General features: G+C 48.2%; 5 protein-coding genes across 5 annotated transcripts; 3 read left to right on the top strand and 2 right to left on the bottom strand.

The window, feature by feature from the left end:
• The first annotated feature begins 689 nt into the window (after positions 1-689).
• On the top strand, positions 690-3,577 carry F4807DRAFT_348398 (uncharacterized protein). Its single transcript, XM_047995437.1, has 4 exons — positions 690-901; positions 986-2,826; positions 2,886-3,007; positions 3,130-3,577. The coding sequence occupies exons 1-4, from the start codon at positions 805-807 to the stop codon at positions 3,350-3,352; spliced, it is 2,283 nt and encodes a 760-aa protein (XP_047857269.1). The 5' UTR covers positions 690-804; the 3' UTR covers positions 3,353-3,577.
• A 1,066-nt stretch (positions 3,578-4,643) lies between these two features.
• On the top strand, positions 4,644-5,937 carry F4807DRAFT_348380 (putative oxidoreductase). Its single transcript, XM_047995436.1, has 2 exons — positions 4,644-5,178; positions 5,256-5,937. Exons 1-2 carry the CDS (start codon positions 4,753-4,755, stop codon positions 5,802-5,804), a joined length of 975 nt encoding a protein of 324 aa, XP_047857268.1. The 5' UTR covers positions 4,644-4,752; the 3' UTR covers positions 5,805-5,937.
• Positions 5,752-7,509, bottom strand: F4807DRAFT_414313 (Lipoate synthase). Its single transcript, XM_047996960.1, has one exon. The coding sequence runs from the start codon at positions 7,340-7,342 to the stop codon at positions 6,071-6,073; it is 1,272 nt and encodes a 423-aa protein (XP_047857267.1). The 5' UTR covers positions 7,343-7,509; the 3' UTR covers positions 5,752-6,070.
• Positions 7,510-9,293: 1,784 nt separating this feature from the next.
• F4807DRAFT_457544 (uncharacterized protein) lies at positions 9,294-9,969 on the bottom strand (the record flags this gene model as incomplete). The annotated part of the gene is made up of 2 exons (XM_048001058.1): positions 9,294-9,474; positions 9,629-9,969. The coding sequence occupies 2 exons, from the start codon at positions 9,967-9,969 to the stop codon at positions 9,294-9,296; spliced, it is 522 nt and encodes a 173-aa protein (XP_047857266.1).
• A 3,966-nt stretch (positions 9,970-13,935) lies between these two features.
• On the top strand, positions 13,936-16,749 carry F4807DRAFT_348347 (uncharacterized protein). The gene is made up of 2 exons (XM_047995435.1): positions 13,936-14,566; positions 14,624-16,749. The coding sequence occupies exons 1-2, from the start codon at positions 14,200-14,202 to the stop codon at positions 16,552-16,554; spliced, it is 2,298 nt and encodes a 765-aa protein (XP_047857265.1). The 5' UTR covers positions 13,936-14,199; the 3' UTR covers positions 16,555-16,749.
• Positions 16,750-17,212: the final 463 nt, after the last annotated feature.

Genomic DNA, 17,212 nt, shown 5'->3' with positions numbered 1-17,212 from the left:
ATCCTACCTTCCTGGGAAGTCGATAGTTACACCAAGTCCCAAGCAAGCCTCAAGCTAAGGGTTCATGTGGCTTAATGACAAGTCAAATCTCGATTGATTTCGCTGCATAAGCGACATTTCCAGTAACATCTTACACAGGTCCTATGCACAGAATATCAACACAGCCACGATTAAATCCTAATTGAACATTGGTCCGATTACTACTAGTGACTTACATACATGCCTAGGCAGGTACGTGTGTACATGGTAAGCTCAAGCTATACTACTGCCCAGAACTGCCCAGTAGTTTTTGTCTGTGATACTCCATGACCATCGCACAACTTTCTCTGTTCCGACTTTTTCCTTGACAATGTTCATGAGGTGTCAACTTATCTTCTATGCGGACAATAATGCACCTAATCGATAGCCATTGAGCCTATTGTAGGCACGTGTGTGGTTTAATTTGCTTACAGTACCTACCGAGCTTCTTGGCCCTTCTCAGCCTCCGCCTGGCATCTGTCGTCTCGCGCAAAATCGTCAAACCCCACCGCATCAAGATATTCAAGCCAGGTCGATTGATCTTGTCATTCTTCATCAGTCTCGTCGTCACAGAATGTATGCGTAATTGAAGTTTGCTGTTTGGGAATACTACTTATATACGGGCTTTGCCTAGTAGGGAGGGGATTCGCTTTACTTCTACTTGTAAATTGTCGACTTTGACTTCACGATATCTCTTTGAAATTTAAACCAGCCACTTCAAGACAAGCCGACATTTTACTCAGACCAACCAACTAATATTGCGAGAATCAACAAAATAAAATCAAAATGGCGGAAAACCTTGGTGATATCGATATCGACCTTAATACCGACATAATTCGAGAATGGCATTCAATTGTGACCCTCATTGCCTTTGTCCTCACCAGTAAGTCGTAACTCATGCTTAGGTACCTAAGTATCTAGTTAAATAAGCCGCATCGTTGATCAATTGACACTTACTCCTACATAGATATCATTGTCCTCTTCCCCTTTCATATCCCAATACCATTCCCTCGCTCATTCAAGAATGGCATATTGAATGGTCTGTGTAAATTGAGGGTGATAGGGCCGCGAGAAGGCCGACCTCAGAATGAGTCTGGTGCTATCACTGTTCCCGGCGAAGAGCAGCAGGATGAAGGTGGGTATTGGGTGAAACTAAGGTTCCCAATGAACTTCATTACGGCGCCTTTAATAGCAGACCTTTTCTTGCTAGCTATCCAGGCAATTGGTCGAGCCGAGGTCTATGGCGGAACAATTGGTGCTAACAACATCTCTCCTATCGATATCATGGCCTTCTTCATAACGCTAGCGTATATTGCCATCTCTATTGATGCCTCCGGCCTCATCAGGTACCTAGCGTTCAAGGTACTTCAGAAGGGAGGGAGGTATGGTCACAGGCTCTTCTTCTACTTATACGCTTTCTTCTTCAGCTTGGGTACCTTCATTGGAAACGACCCTATCATCCTCTCCGGTACAGCCTTTCTCGCGTATATGACAAGGGTTTCAAGCAACATCGTACACCCGAGAGCCTGGATCTTCGCCCAGTTTGCTGTGGCGAATATTGCCTCGGCCATCCTCGTGTCCTCAAATCCTACCAACCTCGTGCTTGCTGGCGCCTTCGATATTAGGTTCATCTACTACACCGCTAACATGATCGTCCCTGTTGTTGTCACGGCCATTGTTCTTTTCCCCTTTCTCCTTTATATCGTCTTTGCGGACGAGTCCCTCATTCCGCTCTCGATACAGATGCATGAGCTCTCAGAGGAAGCGAGGGCTAGGACGCCGGTCAACCCTAATATCCCCAATGCCAGAGGAAACGCAGAGGAAGAAGAAAATGACCCGGCAAATGGCGAACAGGCCCAGCTACTATCTCTCGAAGAAATCATGAATCCTTTCCTAGACAAAGGCGGTGCGGGATTTGGAGCCCTTATTATGGCTGCGACTCTAATCACTCTTCTCGCGCTGAATGCTGCAAGCCAGACTTCGAACGAACATCCCGTATTTTACGTTACCCTACCGGCCGCCTTCGTTATGTTCTGCTGGGATATTGCGTTTGGATGGCTCCACCGCAAAGAGACCCGCAAGATCGCGCGTGATGGCCGACGAGAGGTTGAGAGAGCTCGAGCGGAACGACAAGCTAGACTAGAAGAAATGGAGCGGGCTGCTCTAAACGAGAACCGGGAATCAGAACCCCTAAGTGATACGGCACCCAATCAACCTCCGACGGATTCAACGGACCATACCACTCAGGGCCGTAGCAACGATGATAACGGTATAGATATCCATCCTGGCCTGCCTAACGCAAACATGGAAAATGAAAATAGGACAGGGCCGACTGCGGATGTTACAGCATCATCAAATGATAATGAAATACAAGACGCCCGCCCTTCGACTAGTGCTAAAAGTACACTTTATGAGAAGCAAGAGCCGGCGCGAGAAGACTCATTTAAGCCATTAGATACAGTTGTGGGTGGAACGAATTGCGGTGCATCATTCGAGCGACAAGTCGACGCTGAGAAACAATCCCATTGCAGTGTCACAGTCCATGAGCGTAAAAAAGCGACGCTTGTGTCATTGCTTGCAGATTCCTACAGATGGTCACAAGAGACATTCCCAACGGCGACGGCGGTTGCTGGCCATCTACCTTATGCGCTCGTCCCCTTTGCGTTTTCCATGTTTGTCCTCGTGCAAGCATTGGTTACCAAGGGCTGGGTACCAGTATTCGCCTACGGATGGGATCATTGGGTGGAGAAAACGGGAACAGTTGGTAGTATTGGCGGCATGGGATTCCTCTCTGTGCTGCTCTGCAACGTAAGCCTTTCCAATTTGCATGTATACACTTGACCAGCTAACCATGTGACTCGATTTAGTTTGCTGGGACGAATATTGGAACGACCATCCTACTTTCACGCGTAATACAGGCGTGGCAGAAGATTCATGAAGCCAACGGGATACCGATTTCTGACCGAACCTTTTGGGCTGCAGTTTATAGGTATGTATAACTTCATACGCTTCAAGATGTCTTTCCCTCCTGTGTTATCCCCGCTTGTCCCCCATTGTAACACATCAATATCTGGGCTTTCTTATAATAGACTGCTAACGCAGACGTAACAGCATGGCACTCGGTGTCAACTACGGAGCATTTAGCACGGCGTTCAGCGCATCTTTGGCCGGTCTCTTATGGCGCGATATTCTCGCCAGAAAACACATACACGTCAAGCGGGCAGATTTTGCTCGCGTCAACCTCCCAATCATTACCATAGCCATGGTTGTTGGCTGTACAGTTTTGATTGGCGAAGTTTATATCATGAGACCCACTACCCCTTATGAGAAATGATCATGATATTTACTAGAATCATAGATTAGGTATGATTAACGATATACCATTATACCATTAGATAGAGTTTTATTATGAGTCACGATTTTCACCATATTTGTTACGGTTGCTATGACACATTTGACATTTGACAATCTGTGGAGGACTTATAAGGATAAAGAAGGGCCAAGCTTTCATAACATATTACTGCGTGGTGTAGTGGCCCAAGTGGTGATTGCCAGGAAGTCCTGAAATAATCCATATTGCGCCATACAGTGATATGTTTTTTGGTATACGTGGGTTCGATTCAGACAGAATCCCTACCTTTTTTACCTTTTCGTTTTTAACTCTCGCTATAACAAATCGAGAATGAACGAAGGGTCGCATATCAAATATGCTTCAGATGGATTAGGAATATTTTCCAGTTTTACGCAGATGAATTCGTACTGGTAAGTATGTTTAGCTTCGCGCATGCTTAATCTCCACTACCGCAGCATCGCCCTCTCCCTCGCCATAGTCCTCAATACATTTGTTCTGGCGCGTCGCAATCCGCAGTTGCACCAGCGGGCTCCGAAGCACCGCGTTCCTGTCAGACACGCGACCAAAGGGACTGAGGCCAGAGAGCGTGATTTACACTCTGGGACCGTGATCTTGGCCTCGATGGCCGTTTTTCTGGGTTCTGTGGGTGGAAATGCGTCACGAGGGCTTCTTATGCAGCTACGAGAATCTTCAGCTAGCACGGGGCATATCCGGCTCCTCCAGCTAAAAGATAAAAAATAAAAAAGATAAAAGAAAAGAAAAAAAGACAAGTCCTTGACAAGGTGGGTGAGAAAGGGGACTTGCCACTTGAATTACTCGTTGATTCCCACGTTTACAACTCATTCAATTCGTTTTGAAATCACCAGTTACCCATATAACTTCTGTGCAAAATGCTGGATATTAGAAAATGATGTAGTATTTTATTAGTAATGTATTTAAGAACTGCTTAATAATATGCTACTGTAGCATAGCTAAAAAGGAAGCTCAATGACATCAGAAGTAAGCGGAGCAGCCCGGCGGATGGGTGCGGAGTATCGGGTTCTCAAACCCATCCGCGGGAGCACCCTCCGAAGCTCCATTTCTTACCTAAGCCTTTCGGTGTTGGTATTGGACCGGCTCATAGCAAAGTCTAATGCAAGGAACGATTGTAAGGCCGAGATCTAACGCCTTGTAGGTACAACGTCTTCTGGATGCATGATGATCATTCTTGTTACAATCCCTAGCCCTGGGTAGGTAGGTATAAATACAGCCTCATCCTACGTGAGTTCAATGTTAGATCACTGGCCTTTACTTCACCGTCGGCTCTTAATCTAACTATCGAGGTGGATATACGGCCTGGAAGAAAAGGAAATAAGAGTGTTCAAAATCCAAGGCAAGACAACATGCCGCCACAGCTTATATTCGGCACCGCCGGCTTCGGCATGGACAACTCCGAGTTCCAAGACGCCGAGTCCGTCAGGGCCGTGCTCACAACTGTCAAGGGGCTCGGCATCCGCCGCTTAGACTCGGGCGCGCGGTACCCGCCGCTCAATCCGGGACGGTCAGAGGAGCTGATCGGGGAGGTCGCAGACCTCAGCAAGGATTTCGCGGTTGACACGAAGGTGTTCACCGACACGCGGAAAGACAGCAGCGGGGACCTGACCCGCGAAAACATCCAAAAGTCGGTCGAGGGGAGCCTGGGGAGGCTGAGGAGACCCGAGGGCGAGGGTATTAACGTGCTGCACATACACCGCGCGGACCCTACGACGCCGCTCGAGGAGCAGATCCAGGCTTTCAACGAGCAGATCGAGTTGGGGCATTGCAAAGCCGTAAGTCGCTTTCCGCCATATCTATATTTCTCTCCTCTTTTCAGCTGTATAGCTATACCTACTAACATACCTCTCAGTGGGGCGTATCCAACGTCCCCATCCCGACCCTCGAGCGCATCGTCGCCCTCTGCGACGAGCACGGGTGGCGCAAGCCTTCGTGCTATCAAGCCGAATACAGCATCGTGTCGCGGGGCGTCGAGACCAAACTCCTGCCGCTCCTCCGCGCGCACGGCATCCGGCTCAACGCCTTCCGGTCCATCGCCTCGGGGCTCTTAACCGGGAACCTGAGCAGCGGCCGGACGGAGGGCACGCGGTTCGACCCGGCGAACCCTTTGGGCGGCGCGATGCGGCGCGTGTTCGGGGCGCCCGACCTGGTCTCCGCCGTGAAGAGGTTCGACGAGCGGACGAGGGAGAGCGGGGCCGAGCCCCTCGAGGTCGCTGTGCGGTGGATCGTGCACCATTCGCAGCTCGGCGAGGAGGATGGCGTGTTGCTGGGCGCGAGCAAGACGCGGCAGGTTGTGCAGACGGTGGAGTTGGCGAGGAAGGGGCCGTTGTCTGAGGAGTTGCTGAAGTTAGTGGATGAGCTGTGGGATGCGGTGAAGGAGACTCGGGGCGATATCATCTGAACTGTTAGATAGGTGGTCATTAAGTTTGGATTTTTGGTCGTCGTATCCTGGTTGAATAAGATTCATAAACGACCGGTTCTATAGAGTACGGTACCGATACCTAAACCCGAAAAATTCTAAGTACGCCGAGTTCCATGCTGCCCGTCCTTGGGCGTTTCTCCAAGTTCGTAGCAGCCCCGTTAGTTATACATGTTGAATAAAACATGCCGAACATGATGGCACTGTCCACAGTAGTATGTAACAATAAACGGTAGGGCCATCCACTTTTACGCCCCTTCCATAGCGATAGTCTGTCCTAATTTGCCCTCCGAGGCAGCAGCCACTGCTCTCTCGTCGGCCCGCTTCCTCAAGACGTTCTCGATGAAAGCCTCGCCAGCCTTGTAGCTGCTCCTGACAAGCGGCCCGCTAGCCACGTACATGAACCCCATATCCAGCGCGCGCTGCTCCCACATCTTGAACTCTTCGGGCGTGACGTACTTCTCGACCTTCAGATGTCTCTTCGTCGGGCGCATGTACTGTCCAAACGTCACCACATCACATCCCACATTCCTCAGCTCCTTCAGCGCATCCGTGAGCTCCTGCTCCTGCTCGCCAAGCCCGAGCATGAAACTCGTCTTCGTAATAATGCCCTCGTCCCCGCGCACCTTCTTCACATGTTCCAGCACCTTCAGACTCTGCCGGAACGTGGCCCTCCTATCCCGCACGTACGGCGTCAGCCCCTCCACCGTCTCCATGTTATGCGCGTAAACATCCAACCCGCTGTCGGCCACGACCTTCACCATGTCCAGGTCACCCAAGAAGTCGCCGGTCAGCGCCTCGACGAGCAGGCTCGGCTTCTTAGCCTTGATCTTGCGGATGGTCTCGGCGAAGTGGCGGGCGCCGCCGTCGGGCAGGTCGTCGCGGTCGACGTTAGTCAGGACGACGTAGCCGAGGCCCCAGCGGGCGAGGGCCTCGGCGACGTGCTCGGGCTCGTGGGGGTCGAGCGGCGGCGGCGCGCGGCTCGTCTTGACGCTGCAGAAGCGGCACCCGCGCGTGCACGTGTCGCCCATCAGCATGATGGTCGCCGTCGCCGCGCTCTTGTCGCTGCCCCCCCAGCACTCCGATATGTTCGGGCACCGCGCCTCCTCGCACACCGTGTGCAGGCCCAGCCCGCGCAGGTCCCGCTTGATCTGCTTGTAGTTGTCGTTGCCCGCCGGGATCGGCGTCTTGAGCCACTCCGGCAACCGCGTGATCGTCCGCCGGTTTGACGCGGGGCCGACCTCGGCCGTTCGTAGCTGGTACGCGTCGGACGGGGAGAGGGTGGTGGTCGAGGAGGATTTGCTGGAGAGGAACTCGTCGAAGGAGGCTATCGTCGTGTCTTTGAAGTATGTTGGGCGGCGGGCGGGTTTGGCGGATGGGGAGGTTGTGGTGTCTGGTGTGTTTGTTGGGATGGTGGCGTAGGACCGGGTTGTTGCGGCGGCGCTGAGGGTCGATACGTTTGCAATTGCGCGCTGCACTGGCGCACGTATGCGGTGCAGCGATGCCGAAGTTGAGGCCATGATTGAGTAGCGGTTATACGGAATGCTGCGGACTCAGACGGCCATGAATTGGAGGTGTGTGAAGAGAGCTCCCACCTTTTCGGAAGATAAAAGATAAAATCGTTGACGATAACGAACTGCTTACAATTAAAACCCCAAGTTTTGGGCGACCCACTATTGGTTTAAAGAGCGGGTCATTGATCGGCTAGAATCGGAGTGACCCGGAGTATCTCATTGTGCCGTTGCAATTGTTACAGGTGCCACCAGCTGCGAACCTTATGAGCTTCTAGGCATGGATATGAGCCAATCATCGATGAGGTCGTTCACCGATCAGGAAAGCCTCTCGGCTATCCCCGTTCAACCTTAAACGCTAAACGCTAAGTTTAACAACATCAGATGATAGATGTTAGAGTTTCTGATGTCTGAGATTTTTGATGAAAGCATCCCCTACATACATATAATTCACGCTATATGTACGTGACGACTCTCGCGATAGTTGTCACAAAGCAACATCACTAGTTAGAAAGCATGTATGTATCTAGGGACTGCATGAGAATGAGGGGGTATTCATATTATTTAGTTGGCAAAATAAATAAAAGTAAGTTAGAAAGAGGAAATTGTATCCTATTATATTATATATATATGTCCGTTGAGTTATTGCTCAACGCCTTGAGTTAGCAAGGACGAATATTTGCTATAGGGGCCTCAGCGGGATTGAGTATTGCTATAGAATAAGGGGAAACTTTTGCCCTCAAATAATACTTTCAAACTGCTTCTAGATGACATTGGTCTAGGTACTCTAATATCTAGGAGAACTCAAAATATGAAAACATGTCTCGGCGCATAAGTCCCAACCTCGTCGTCCTTTTAGCAAACAGCATTTCCGCCTGCCAAGCACCTCACTTCATACCCCTTACAGCTCATGAACAATGTCCGGTATGCCGAATATTGAAAAGGGATAGGGAAAGAGGGTTTCTATACGGGCTGTATTCTAATAGATCGATCGTCAAAATACTTCAAAATACCAATTATGTATGTCTAGGAGAACTTATCAATTACAGCCCCTTTCCCTAATGGAATTACAAAGTAATGTACATGAGCTCAAGGTTACTCATTTGACAGATAATACTAACTAAAGGGCAAATTGACATTAAAAGACTTATATCACATAGTAAATCGAGCGCGAAATGTACGGAACTTGAAAGACTCAATTGAGGTTGTTTTTATATATCTTTTCTCTTCGGCACAATGCACCAAGCCGCCTTTTTCTTCCCCTTTCCAAGCAACGGAGGGAAATCCAGAAGCAACGAAATGCGAAGGCTTGGAGTTTCGTAAATAAACGGTCAAAAATCAGACAATCTCACAAATGTGAGTACACGACATGTTTTGCAGTTATTTTTTGGTTGCTCTCCCACAAATTTCTCCTCGGACCATTCTCGCACGGCGAGAGTTCTCAACAACGGGGTATCTCAACACAATACGAAGGCGGGTGAAAAGTAAACGAATAAAAAGTCAAAGGGTATGAAAAGTGCCTTCGTTGGAATCTGTCTCGTGGCTCATAACTGAACTTCGCGATAGATGCAGAAAAATGGGGTTATATTCGAAGTAAAAAAAGGTAGTCCAGCCAGCAACGCTATTCATATAGAATAGGCTCTCTCATTCCCAGCCCACCGTCTCAACGGTTGATGGGGATATATCAGATCTTGCAGAACTGTGACCAGCCCCAAGGCTGACAAGGGGGTATCGGAAGATGATGAAGGTGTAAATAAAATGTATGCGACATGAGAAGGATAAATTCAAATCCTTGGGGTGTTTGCAAATCTGTCTATCCGGGAAGAGAGAGTGCGCAACGTGATGATTATGTCAAATAAATTGATGGAGGCGGGACATAAAAGTAGTTGACGAATGCGCGCGTTGCCGGTTTATTGAAACATTAAGGGTGTTTCGAAGAAAATGAAGTAGCACCAAACGCTCAACACCTGTAGAAGGGCCGAGGAAAAGGGTCTTGTGGTCGAGGCGAGTTTGTTGTTTCATTGGCGATGGGCAATCGCGACCATTTAGGCATGCGAAAGCTCAAAGTAGAATGGTTGGTTGCGGTTGATTGTGGTGTCGTGGTTTGTTCGTATCGTCGCATGTAATGTAGCCAGACAGCGCTGAAAACGAATAATTCTGATTTTTGACAAAAGAAATGAAGTAGACGTTTGTCCGTAGTGAAATTCATATAAGATGCTGTTATGAAGGTTGTTTCCATCATAACGGTTTTGCCGTTGGTACGGCTGTAAGATGCGCCGGACGGCGCGAACTTACATCATTGCCGCGAAGACCATACCGGCAAGACCAGCGAATGCGGCAGGAGCTAGCATTGCGCCGCTGTTCTGGTTGTCAATGGTAGGGCTGACAGTTGGCGCAACGGTTGTAGGCGAGCCATCAGCACCAGTCGTCGTAGTCGCGGTGACAATGGCGGCGGAACCTGAGATGGTGCCGGTGGGGAATGCCGTTGTCGAGTTTGCGCTGAAAACACTAGAGGTAGTGGCGGCCTTCTGGATGGTGATGTACTTGGTCATCGTCATAGTCGACGTGGTCGTTGAGGTCTCTGCAACTGCCAACAAAGGCAGAAGCGCGGTCGCGACAATAGCGAATATTTGCATCTTGATGCGCGTCTAGGACTCGAGGTCGTATATGATTTGTATAAGTGACGATATGCGACAATATATTGTCGCAAAATTGGATATGCTTAATACAAGCTTTTCGTAGAATAGAATCTCACTCCTGACTGCTCAGTCTTCTCTTCCAAGTCTCTTTTGGCAAAATGCTCGGTGCGTGTCCGTGTCTCGTTATAGAAGCGTAGTGTACTGGTATCGATGTGGTGTGATGAGATTTTGCGTGATGCAAAGAATGTTTTGGTTGAATACTCGGTACTCAAGGTCGGTATGACTTATTTTCTTCGTAATGTCGTAAATATGGACTCTGCCAACGAAGCCCTGTAAGTTTTGAAGAAGTGAGTGTGTGAGAGAAAAGAGAGGGTGTGTGAGAAAGTACGGCGAGGGTATCAAGTAGTTTAATGAAGGAGTGGGCGAAATGGGTGTCAGAGAGGAGCGGGATGGGAAACCACGATCATCTCTGGGGACCCTTGTAAAGTTACTTTGTTGCGCAAAATGGGCGAGAGAATAATGGCGACTGAGAATCAAAGCAAGGGTACCTGAAATTAGCGTAGCACCTATTTCTCGCACTAGTCGGCTAAGGGCCTCTAGGCCGCTAGGGTGCTAGGGCCGACAAGGCGTTAATCTGGTCCAATCACCGTTAGCGGTTTATCTCCATAATTTTAATAATTACCTGGGTGGCTTACTGTGCAGCCGCCTAGGCTCTTCTCGCAAAGAATATGGTACCGGAGGTATACAATATAATGGACAAAGCGCGCTATATCAGGTAGACTCTTTGTGAGGATTTGGGGAGATCTAGACACGATTTGAACTATGAATTTATTGTTCAAGGAGTACGATAAAAATAACGCAAGGCACCGAATATTCCAATATTCACATATATAAGGGATACAATCAGAAGAGAAAGAGAAAAGAAAGGGACGAGAATACCTCGTCACATATAAAAACTGCCCACATGAAGTACCTAGTATGTAATAATGTACTACATAGTAGTTACCTAAGTACCTAGGCAGTCACACGCTGATGGCGGATTGCATCCTCCGATTGCACAGGGCAACGGAAATTACATAGGTACATCGACAGAATCAGAGACATGGATGGATGAGATGATGAGATGGCTCTGACCCAATTGCCAAAAGTGCCCCAACCCAGTACCGCTTTTTCTATTACCTAGGTGCCTATCGCCTAAACAAGAAGGAATTTTCAACGCTTGTTCCTAATGTGGTTTAGCAGAGTTCTCTCATCTTCGATTTCCTTTAAGGCTGTCGGTATAACATAGAATCCTTGAACAAAGGCTTCTTCGCATATCTCATTTTTCAATCACTTGTGATTGTCACTTACATCGCTTTATTCCTTCATTAACCTCTAATAGCCTCATATTGTTTATTAAGGTCATTCATAAAATACCATCCCATTACACTAGATTGCATAATTTCTGCGTGACAGGGGTCTACGTAAGAGTGGCAATTGCTGATTGGTTGCATTAGGTTCCATTTGTTCCTGCAGATTTGACATTTTGTTCCTGACTAAACCGTAACGGGGAAGTCTGAGCAATTTGCAAATTTCTGTCAGAATTCAAATTTCCCCCAGATTGGTCCGAGTGGTTTCCGCCCTTCCACTCGGAAAGGTTCAGTAGTACCGAGAAGGCGCTATTACCCAGGTACCAGCGTATCACAGGCAGTTCTTGCACAGACTCACAGAGTTTCCCATGAGGTTCCCATAACTTTGCGGAGAAGATCTTGCGCTAGATGTGGAAGTCCATTTAAACAATTAAACAATAGACGATAACGCCATTGTCCCCCTTCTCCCTTCTCGCTACCCAATTTAGCCACCTTTCGGCTACCTACTTGCCAGTATCATAGATATTCTGCACTAGTTAATTCTATCAAGCCCGACGCTCAAGTTGGAAAGGCTGATGGCAATCATCATACAGAGCAAAGACAGCGAATGCAAGGCGATTTGAAGTCGTCACCTTCGTCTGTTCGCGACACCGCGTTTTGACGCAGATCGGGATCAGCTAGCTACAATGGATCAATGGATGGATGCATGCAAGGTACCCGACGTTATTAGGTGCCTAACGGCTAAACGGTCAGCTTGTCGCCATGTGTCACGAACGACAGCGAACCACGTCTATTTTGGATTGTCATGAACTACACGACGATTGAGATTCGGATCTTTTTTATAAAAGTTTGCAACAGGCATACCCTATCATGGCGTACCACGCCATGCAGCTTGTGGGACATAGGCATACTTCCGGGCTGACGGTCGCCACCATGGGGATGAACTGATTTTTTTTCCCTCTCCTTCTCACGATGCACACCGACTCAAATTCAAACAAACCGGTGGATTTTCGGGTTATTAGGACCTAGGTTCTATGACTCTGTTGTCCTACTTACATAATCCCGAACAGGGTACAGGTACTAGGTACCCTTGATGCCATCTAATTACTACGTACCTCTCAGTCGCACCACCGAAGTAGACGCTAGCGACGGGCGTTTTCGTGATAGCCTCGAGCCGATTTCCTCTAGCTTCAGTTTTGTTGGTATTGCTGTCACCTATCTTTTCAGGGGCGAATAATTCCTTATTAGGCTTCTTGTCCTCGCTTATGCCTCGGAGCCCTGTACCTATCGCGACGTTGGCCGACGACCCTAGTTGACCATGTGGTATTGGCGAATGGGGCCCCTCGAAAGTCTAGAGCGTCCGAAAACTCCAACAACCCCTGTGAGACGAAGGACGTTTCTAACCCCATGGTCTCAAGGTGATCAAACCTACTAGTATAATACCCGAAGGAAATTATCGAGAAGCCTTATGTGTGTCTTCTATAGTTTACCTTCTATCGCGACATCAATGCAAGGATGCAAACTAATCGTTGTATAGGCAATGACGCGCAATCGGCTATTCTAACGTACTAATGAGTCGTGCATCTTACTCTGTTTGAAGTCCGTCGAGATCGGATGTTTATCATCCTGCGCATTGACTAGGTATACGAGGCACCGAGGTAGTCGATGTGATCTGTGATCGCCAAACACCAACAGCCTTAGATTGTCGCGTTGTTGATCTTTCTCGTCAATCTAGCGCGGCTCATCGCAGATCATCATGATCTTCGGACCGTAGACTATATTCTAGTGAACCCAATCGTCTACATCTCTCAATGTCTTCAGATCTTTTTTGATACGAGTGTATTGATGATATGTTTGCATCTGCTCCCTTATACAAAACATTGGTTTGCCAAAATACCCAGGCCTGGCGGGATGCTATGGAGAATGCAATCCTTCATTTTTGGTCCCACTTTACGACGACCCTCATACTGCGCCCACCTAGAAACAACTTAAGATAATTCTATTGTTACAAAGAGCATTCGGCAATGATTGCAATGGGCTGATACAATTTCGACCTAGGCCGTTGTGCGAGGCTGTTAACTAATTGATCTAGTACCCTTTGTACCTTAACCAGCCAAGTGCCAGCTGATTCATGACGCTATGAATAGAACCAGCTTGGAGTTGTCACTTCGTGGGATACGATTCGATGCAGTTGAAGGAGCCAAAGACCATGACGGCTATAGCAATCAGAACGATCCAATTCGGCCCCAAGAACTCTGCCGTCAATTTTTAGAATTTTCCAATCCTCATAGGGTCAAGAAGTTCACATTCCATGGCGCCGACGATTCTTGGGAGCGGCTATCACGCTGAGATAATCATGCTACGATATCAACGAGAGAAGAATAGTGAGCTGCCCTAATCGCTCGCATTTTCGCCTTCAATTAAGGTATTATCTTGGTTATTTTCGCTGGGTTATTCTAAATTCACGGGATTTATCGAATACCTGTGCTTATCCCCTAAACAACCATCCCGTGCCAAGCCGATCAGAGGTTCAACGGATCTCAAAGCTAATCAAAATATCGTTCATGACTCAATCCGGACTTTCTTGTGTTGAGAAAATGCTTCAATGCATATATATGCATCTTGACGGCATCTTGACGGCTGCCTGTACGGCGACCAATCATGGAGCCTCTGTTCAACATTCTGGAGGAGGGGAAGATGTTACCAATATGCAGGTGACCGGTCATTAAATATGACTGATATCAGACGTGAAAAACGACATGGCGACTTCTTCATTGTCAATGACTGATGATAAAACAGACTGGCAGCTGGAGGGATAACCGGGGGTGAATTCTCATGGCTCGACAACTTTGACTTTAAGAGGATCTTGAGCTCGAATATGGCAAATACTAGGTCCCGTGACCGTGCTATAATATGCGCCGAGTGGATTGCGGCTCTGCATTTTCTTCATCACGTTCCTGTTAACCCGTCTTCTAATCCAGTGACGACGATTCAGACTCGATCGGCCGGCTACACATTGCCTTTTGAAAAAGAGCGCGATCTTGCTAGTACGCTCGCTTTCCTTGCTTTCCGAAATGATGACAACAATCATATTCCAGCTGTCTGTGTTGAGGAAGGTCCCAATGCGGCACATATAAACGTCTTGCTCGCCGTAAATAAGCTAGAATATAGTAGTGGACGACAAGTACTCGAAGGGTTGAAGAAGTCATTCGATGGGATTTTCTCTCTCCTAGATCAAGACTATGGTATTAAACTCAAGCTAGCGGATGCTTTGGATCCTTCTGCTGACAGCGTTGGACCAGTTAGGTCAGCCTGTATAGAGATTGGTGTATTCAAAGCCATCGTCTCTATGTGTCGAGCGCGTATCCTTCATCGTTTACGTCTTCAGGGCCGCCTCATGCAGAAAATGTCCATCAAAGGAGCTCTTCTAATAGCCTTTGACTATCTCAGACATGTAGAGTCATGGAAGATAAGAAACAGCGAGCTTCTACCTGTATTGAGCCTATTCATCGAGAGGGCAAGGGAAGTACTAAGGCTGGCTGACTCTTGGATTAAGCATCAAAGGGATGCCGAATTAGAAGATTTGGTCGAAGGTATTCATCGCCTCCAGAAAGCAGACCACCTAGAGGCACTAATTAAAGAAATACCCAACAATGTCATGTCACCCAGCCTGAGAGGTTCCCTGGTCAACATGATCAACAAAGTTGCTAGATATCGCGAAGCAGCAAGATTCTTATATCGCGTAGGCAAGAAGATTCCCCTCACCCGCAAAATGCGCGCTGTCATTGTCTCAGGGTCCGAGACAGAATTTACAAGGTCGACAAGCAGTCAATACTTGCCTAGTCTCGACACCACCTTCTCGCTCGTCAAAGGGCTCAAGAATCATAATAAAGACCTGGAGAATATATGCCACTTGCTAAACAGCGGGGAGATGAACGAGAGCCGCAGACTGACGCCGGAGGATGCCAGCAACCAGTTCGCGGCTCAGGCGCGTAAAACACTACGCGAGGCTAAGATCCATGCCGAGATCCAGCTGCTTTGCTACTGCGAGTTGAACATACCCCACAACCGACTGCCGCGCGTCGTGTGCTCAAGTAAAGACGCCTGCTGGCTCTGCAACGAGTTCATATTGTTATACGAAAAGATGCATACGCCGAACTCGCACGGCAAGATTTATCCCGGGTGGCGCTTGCCGATGCTGAAGAACGCCGATTTAGCTGAGAGATACAACATGCGGTTGCAGGGCACTTTAAGAAACAGCTTGAAGACGCTGTTCACGAGGAAGAAGAGGACGGTTTACCCGGACCCGAAAGAGAGCACGCTTCTCGCCTTGTATTTGTCGGATTCGACGCTGTCGTGTGTGGATCTGCCCCTGGAAGATGAGAAGGGCAAGGCTGTGCAGAAGATTGTGAAAGAGGTGGTGCTTCGGGCTGAGGAGCTGTCTGCACGTGAAGGAGTACTCACGAACGGCGAGGAAGCTATCGCAGAAGTGGAAGAGGAGGTGAAGGAACTAGAAGAGGTAGAAGTGGTAAAGGAGGTGACAGACATAGAAAGGGTAGAGAAAGTAGAAGACGTGGAAGGGAAAGAAAAGACGTCAGATAGCGTGGAAGAACTAGATCAAATGGGAGATATTTATGAAGCAATGGATATATGGATATCAAAACTAGAAAAAGAAGCAGAGGGGTTACAGGAGTCGAAAAGTGTAAAAGAGACGAAAGAGGTAGGAGAGGAAGTAGGTGAGGAGGTAAAAGAGGAGATGGGAGGGGTACAGAACTCTGGGGAAGCGGAAGACACGGTACCGAGAACACCTGTTGATCACGGGGAATGTTCCCACGATATTCACAACCTCTCAGAACGTTGGAGTAGCGGATGTAGTTCGAGCTCCTCCGAGGGAAGCCTGACGCTCGAATCTGGCAAGGCGAGATCTAAGAAGATCTGGATGGGAAAGTCTACTCCGCTATATAACGCAGGGCCTCTATTGAACATACAGATCAAGTATGCGAAGGGGGTGAATGCGGGAACATCAAACAACCTCCACAAGAAGTTATCGTATTCTCTTGAACGGCTGAGACCCGAAGACGTAGAAGAGTTGCGGAATAGAGGGATAATTCCGATTTTTGGCGCAGAGCTGCCGGGCCGCTGGGTGGATAGTAACACCGACGAAGAAGGCTGCATCTACATTTCTAACGGCGATGCTGTGATGAGGCTCTTCTTGCGGCCAATATTGGGATAGTTCCATTGCAACTGGAACTTGGATTGGACGGCGGATACGTGTGGATCCGTACGATACCCAAGTTGGCCTTCTAGGGGTTTTATACAACGTTCTGGCTAAAAATCGAGGATATATAGAGTATAGGAATACGCAGATATTGGTTAATTGATTCAAGAAATACGAACGACGCATGCTTTTATCGAAAGAAATGGATTCTGAATTGTAACGTATCGGCGCGGTCTCGATTTTTACCCCTTTTCACTTACCTACTATCTGCCAAAATGCTACAGTCGGACTCGACATTCTATTCCACACATCATCATCACATACCTAACTGAATATATACTCGATAGCATGAGCAAATGTCAGCATTGCTAAACTCCCAAAAATTCTGTACTTTACCAGCTGCAGAAAAGCTACTACCAGCGCGATAAACCTCGCATCCACTCATCATGCAAAGTAGGTAAGTTTCCCCAATCGTTGGCGCGGCTCTCAGACTTCCTAAGTGAGAACCGAGTACCTATATGTATCTAGGACGAAAGGATCTCAGCTGCCCCCATACGGCCTCGGTTAGTGGGACCGTAGGTACCTTGCCGCCCCTTCGGTAATAAGGAATCTGTAATTGGTCCATGACTCGAATATAAACCTCGCTAGCCCTCCGAATCTCGGCTATAGGCGG

This window comes from Annulohypoxylon truncatum (assembly GCF_022578515.1).
Source record: "Annulohypoxylon truncatum strain CBS 140777 unplaced genomic scaffold F4807scaffold_6, whole genome shotgun sequence".
Taxonomy (NCBI): domain Eukaryota; kingdom Fungi; phylum Ascomycota; class Sordariomycetes; order Xylariales; family Hypoxylaceae; genus Annulohypoxylon; species Annulohypoxylon truncatum.
The sequence above is the reverse complement of the archived record's forward strand: the minus strand, read 5'-3'. Positions and strand labels throughout refer to the sequence as shown.

Coding starts and splice junctions, on each gene's coding strand:
- F4807DRAFT_348398 (XM_047995437.1), top strand. CDS start 805: ATGGCGGAAAACCTTGGTGATATCGATATCGACCTTAATACCGACATA. Junction 902..985: donor CATTGCCTTTGTCCTCACCA/GTAAGTCGTAAC, acceptor ACTCCTACATAG/ATATCATTGTCCTCTTCCCC. Junction 2,827..2,885: donor TCTCTGTGCTGCTCTGCAAC/GTAAGCCTTTCC, acceptor GACTCGATTTAG/TTTGCTGGGACGAATATTGG.
- F4807DRAFT_348380 (XM_047995436.1), top strand. CDS start 4,753: ATGCCGCCACAGCTTATATTCGGCACCGCCGGCTTCGGCATGGACAAC. Junction 5,179..5,255: donor AGTTGGGGCATTGCAAAGCC/GTAAGTCGCTTT, acceptor CATACCTCTCAG/TGGGGCGTATCCAACGTCCC.
- F4807DRAFT_414313 (XM_047996960.1), bottom strand. CDS start 7,342: ATGGCCTCAACTTCGGCATCGCTGCACCGCATACGTGCGCCAGTGCAG.
- F4807DRAFT_348347 (XM_047995435.1), top strand. CDS start 14,200: ATGGCAAATACTAGGTCCCGTGACCGTGCTATAATATGCGCCGAGTGG. Junction 14,567..14,623: donor TCTCCTAGATCAAGACTATG/GTATTAAACTCA, acceptor GCGTTGGACCAG/TTAGGTCAGCCTGTATAGAG.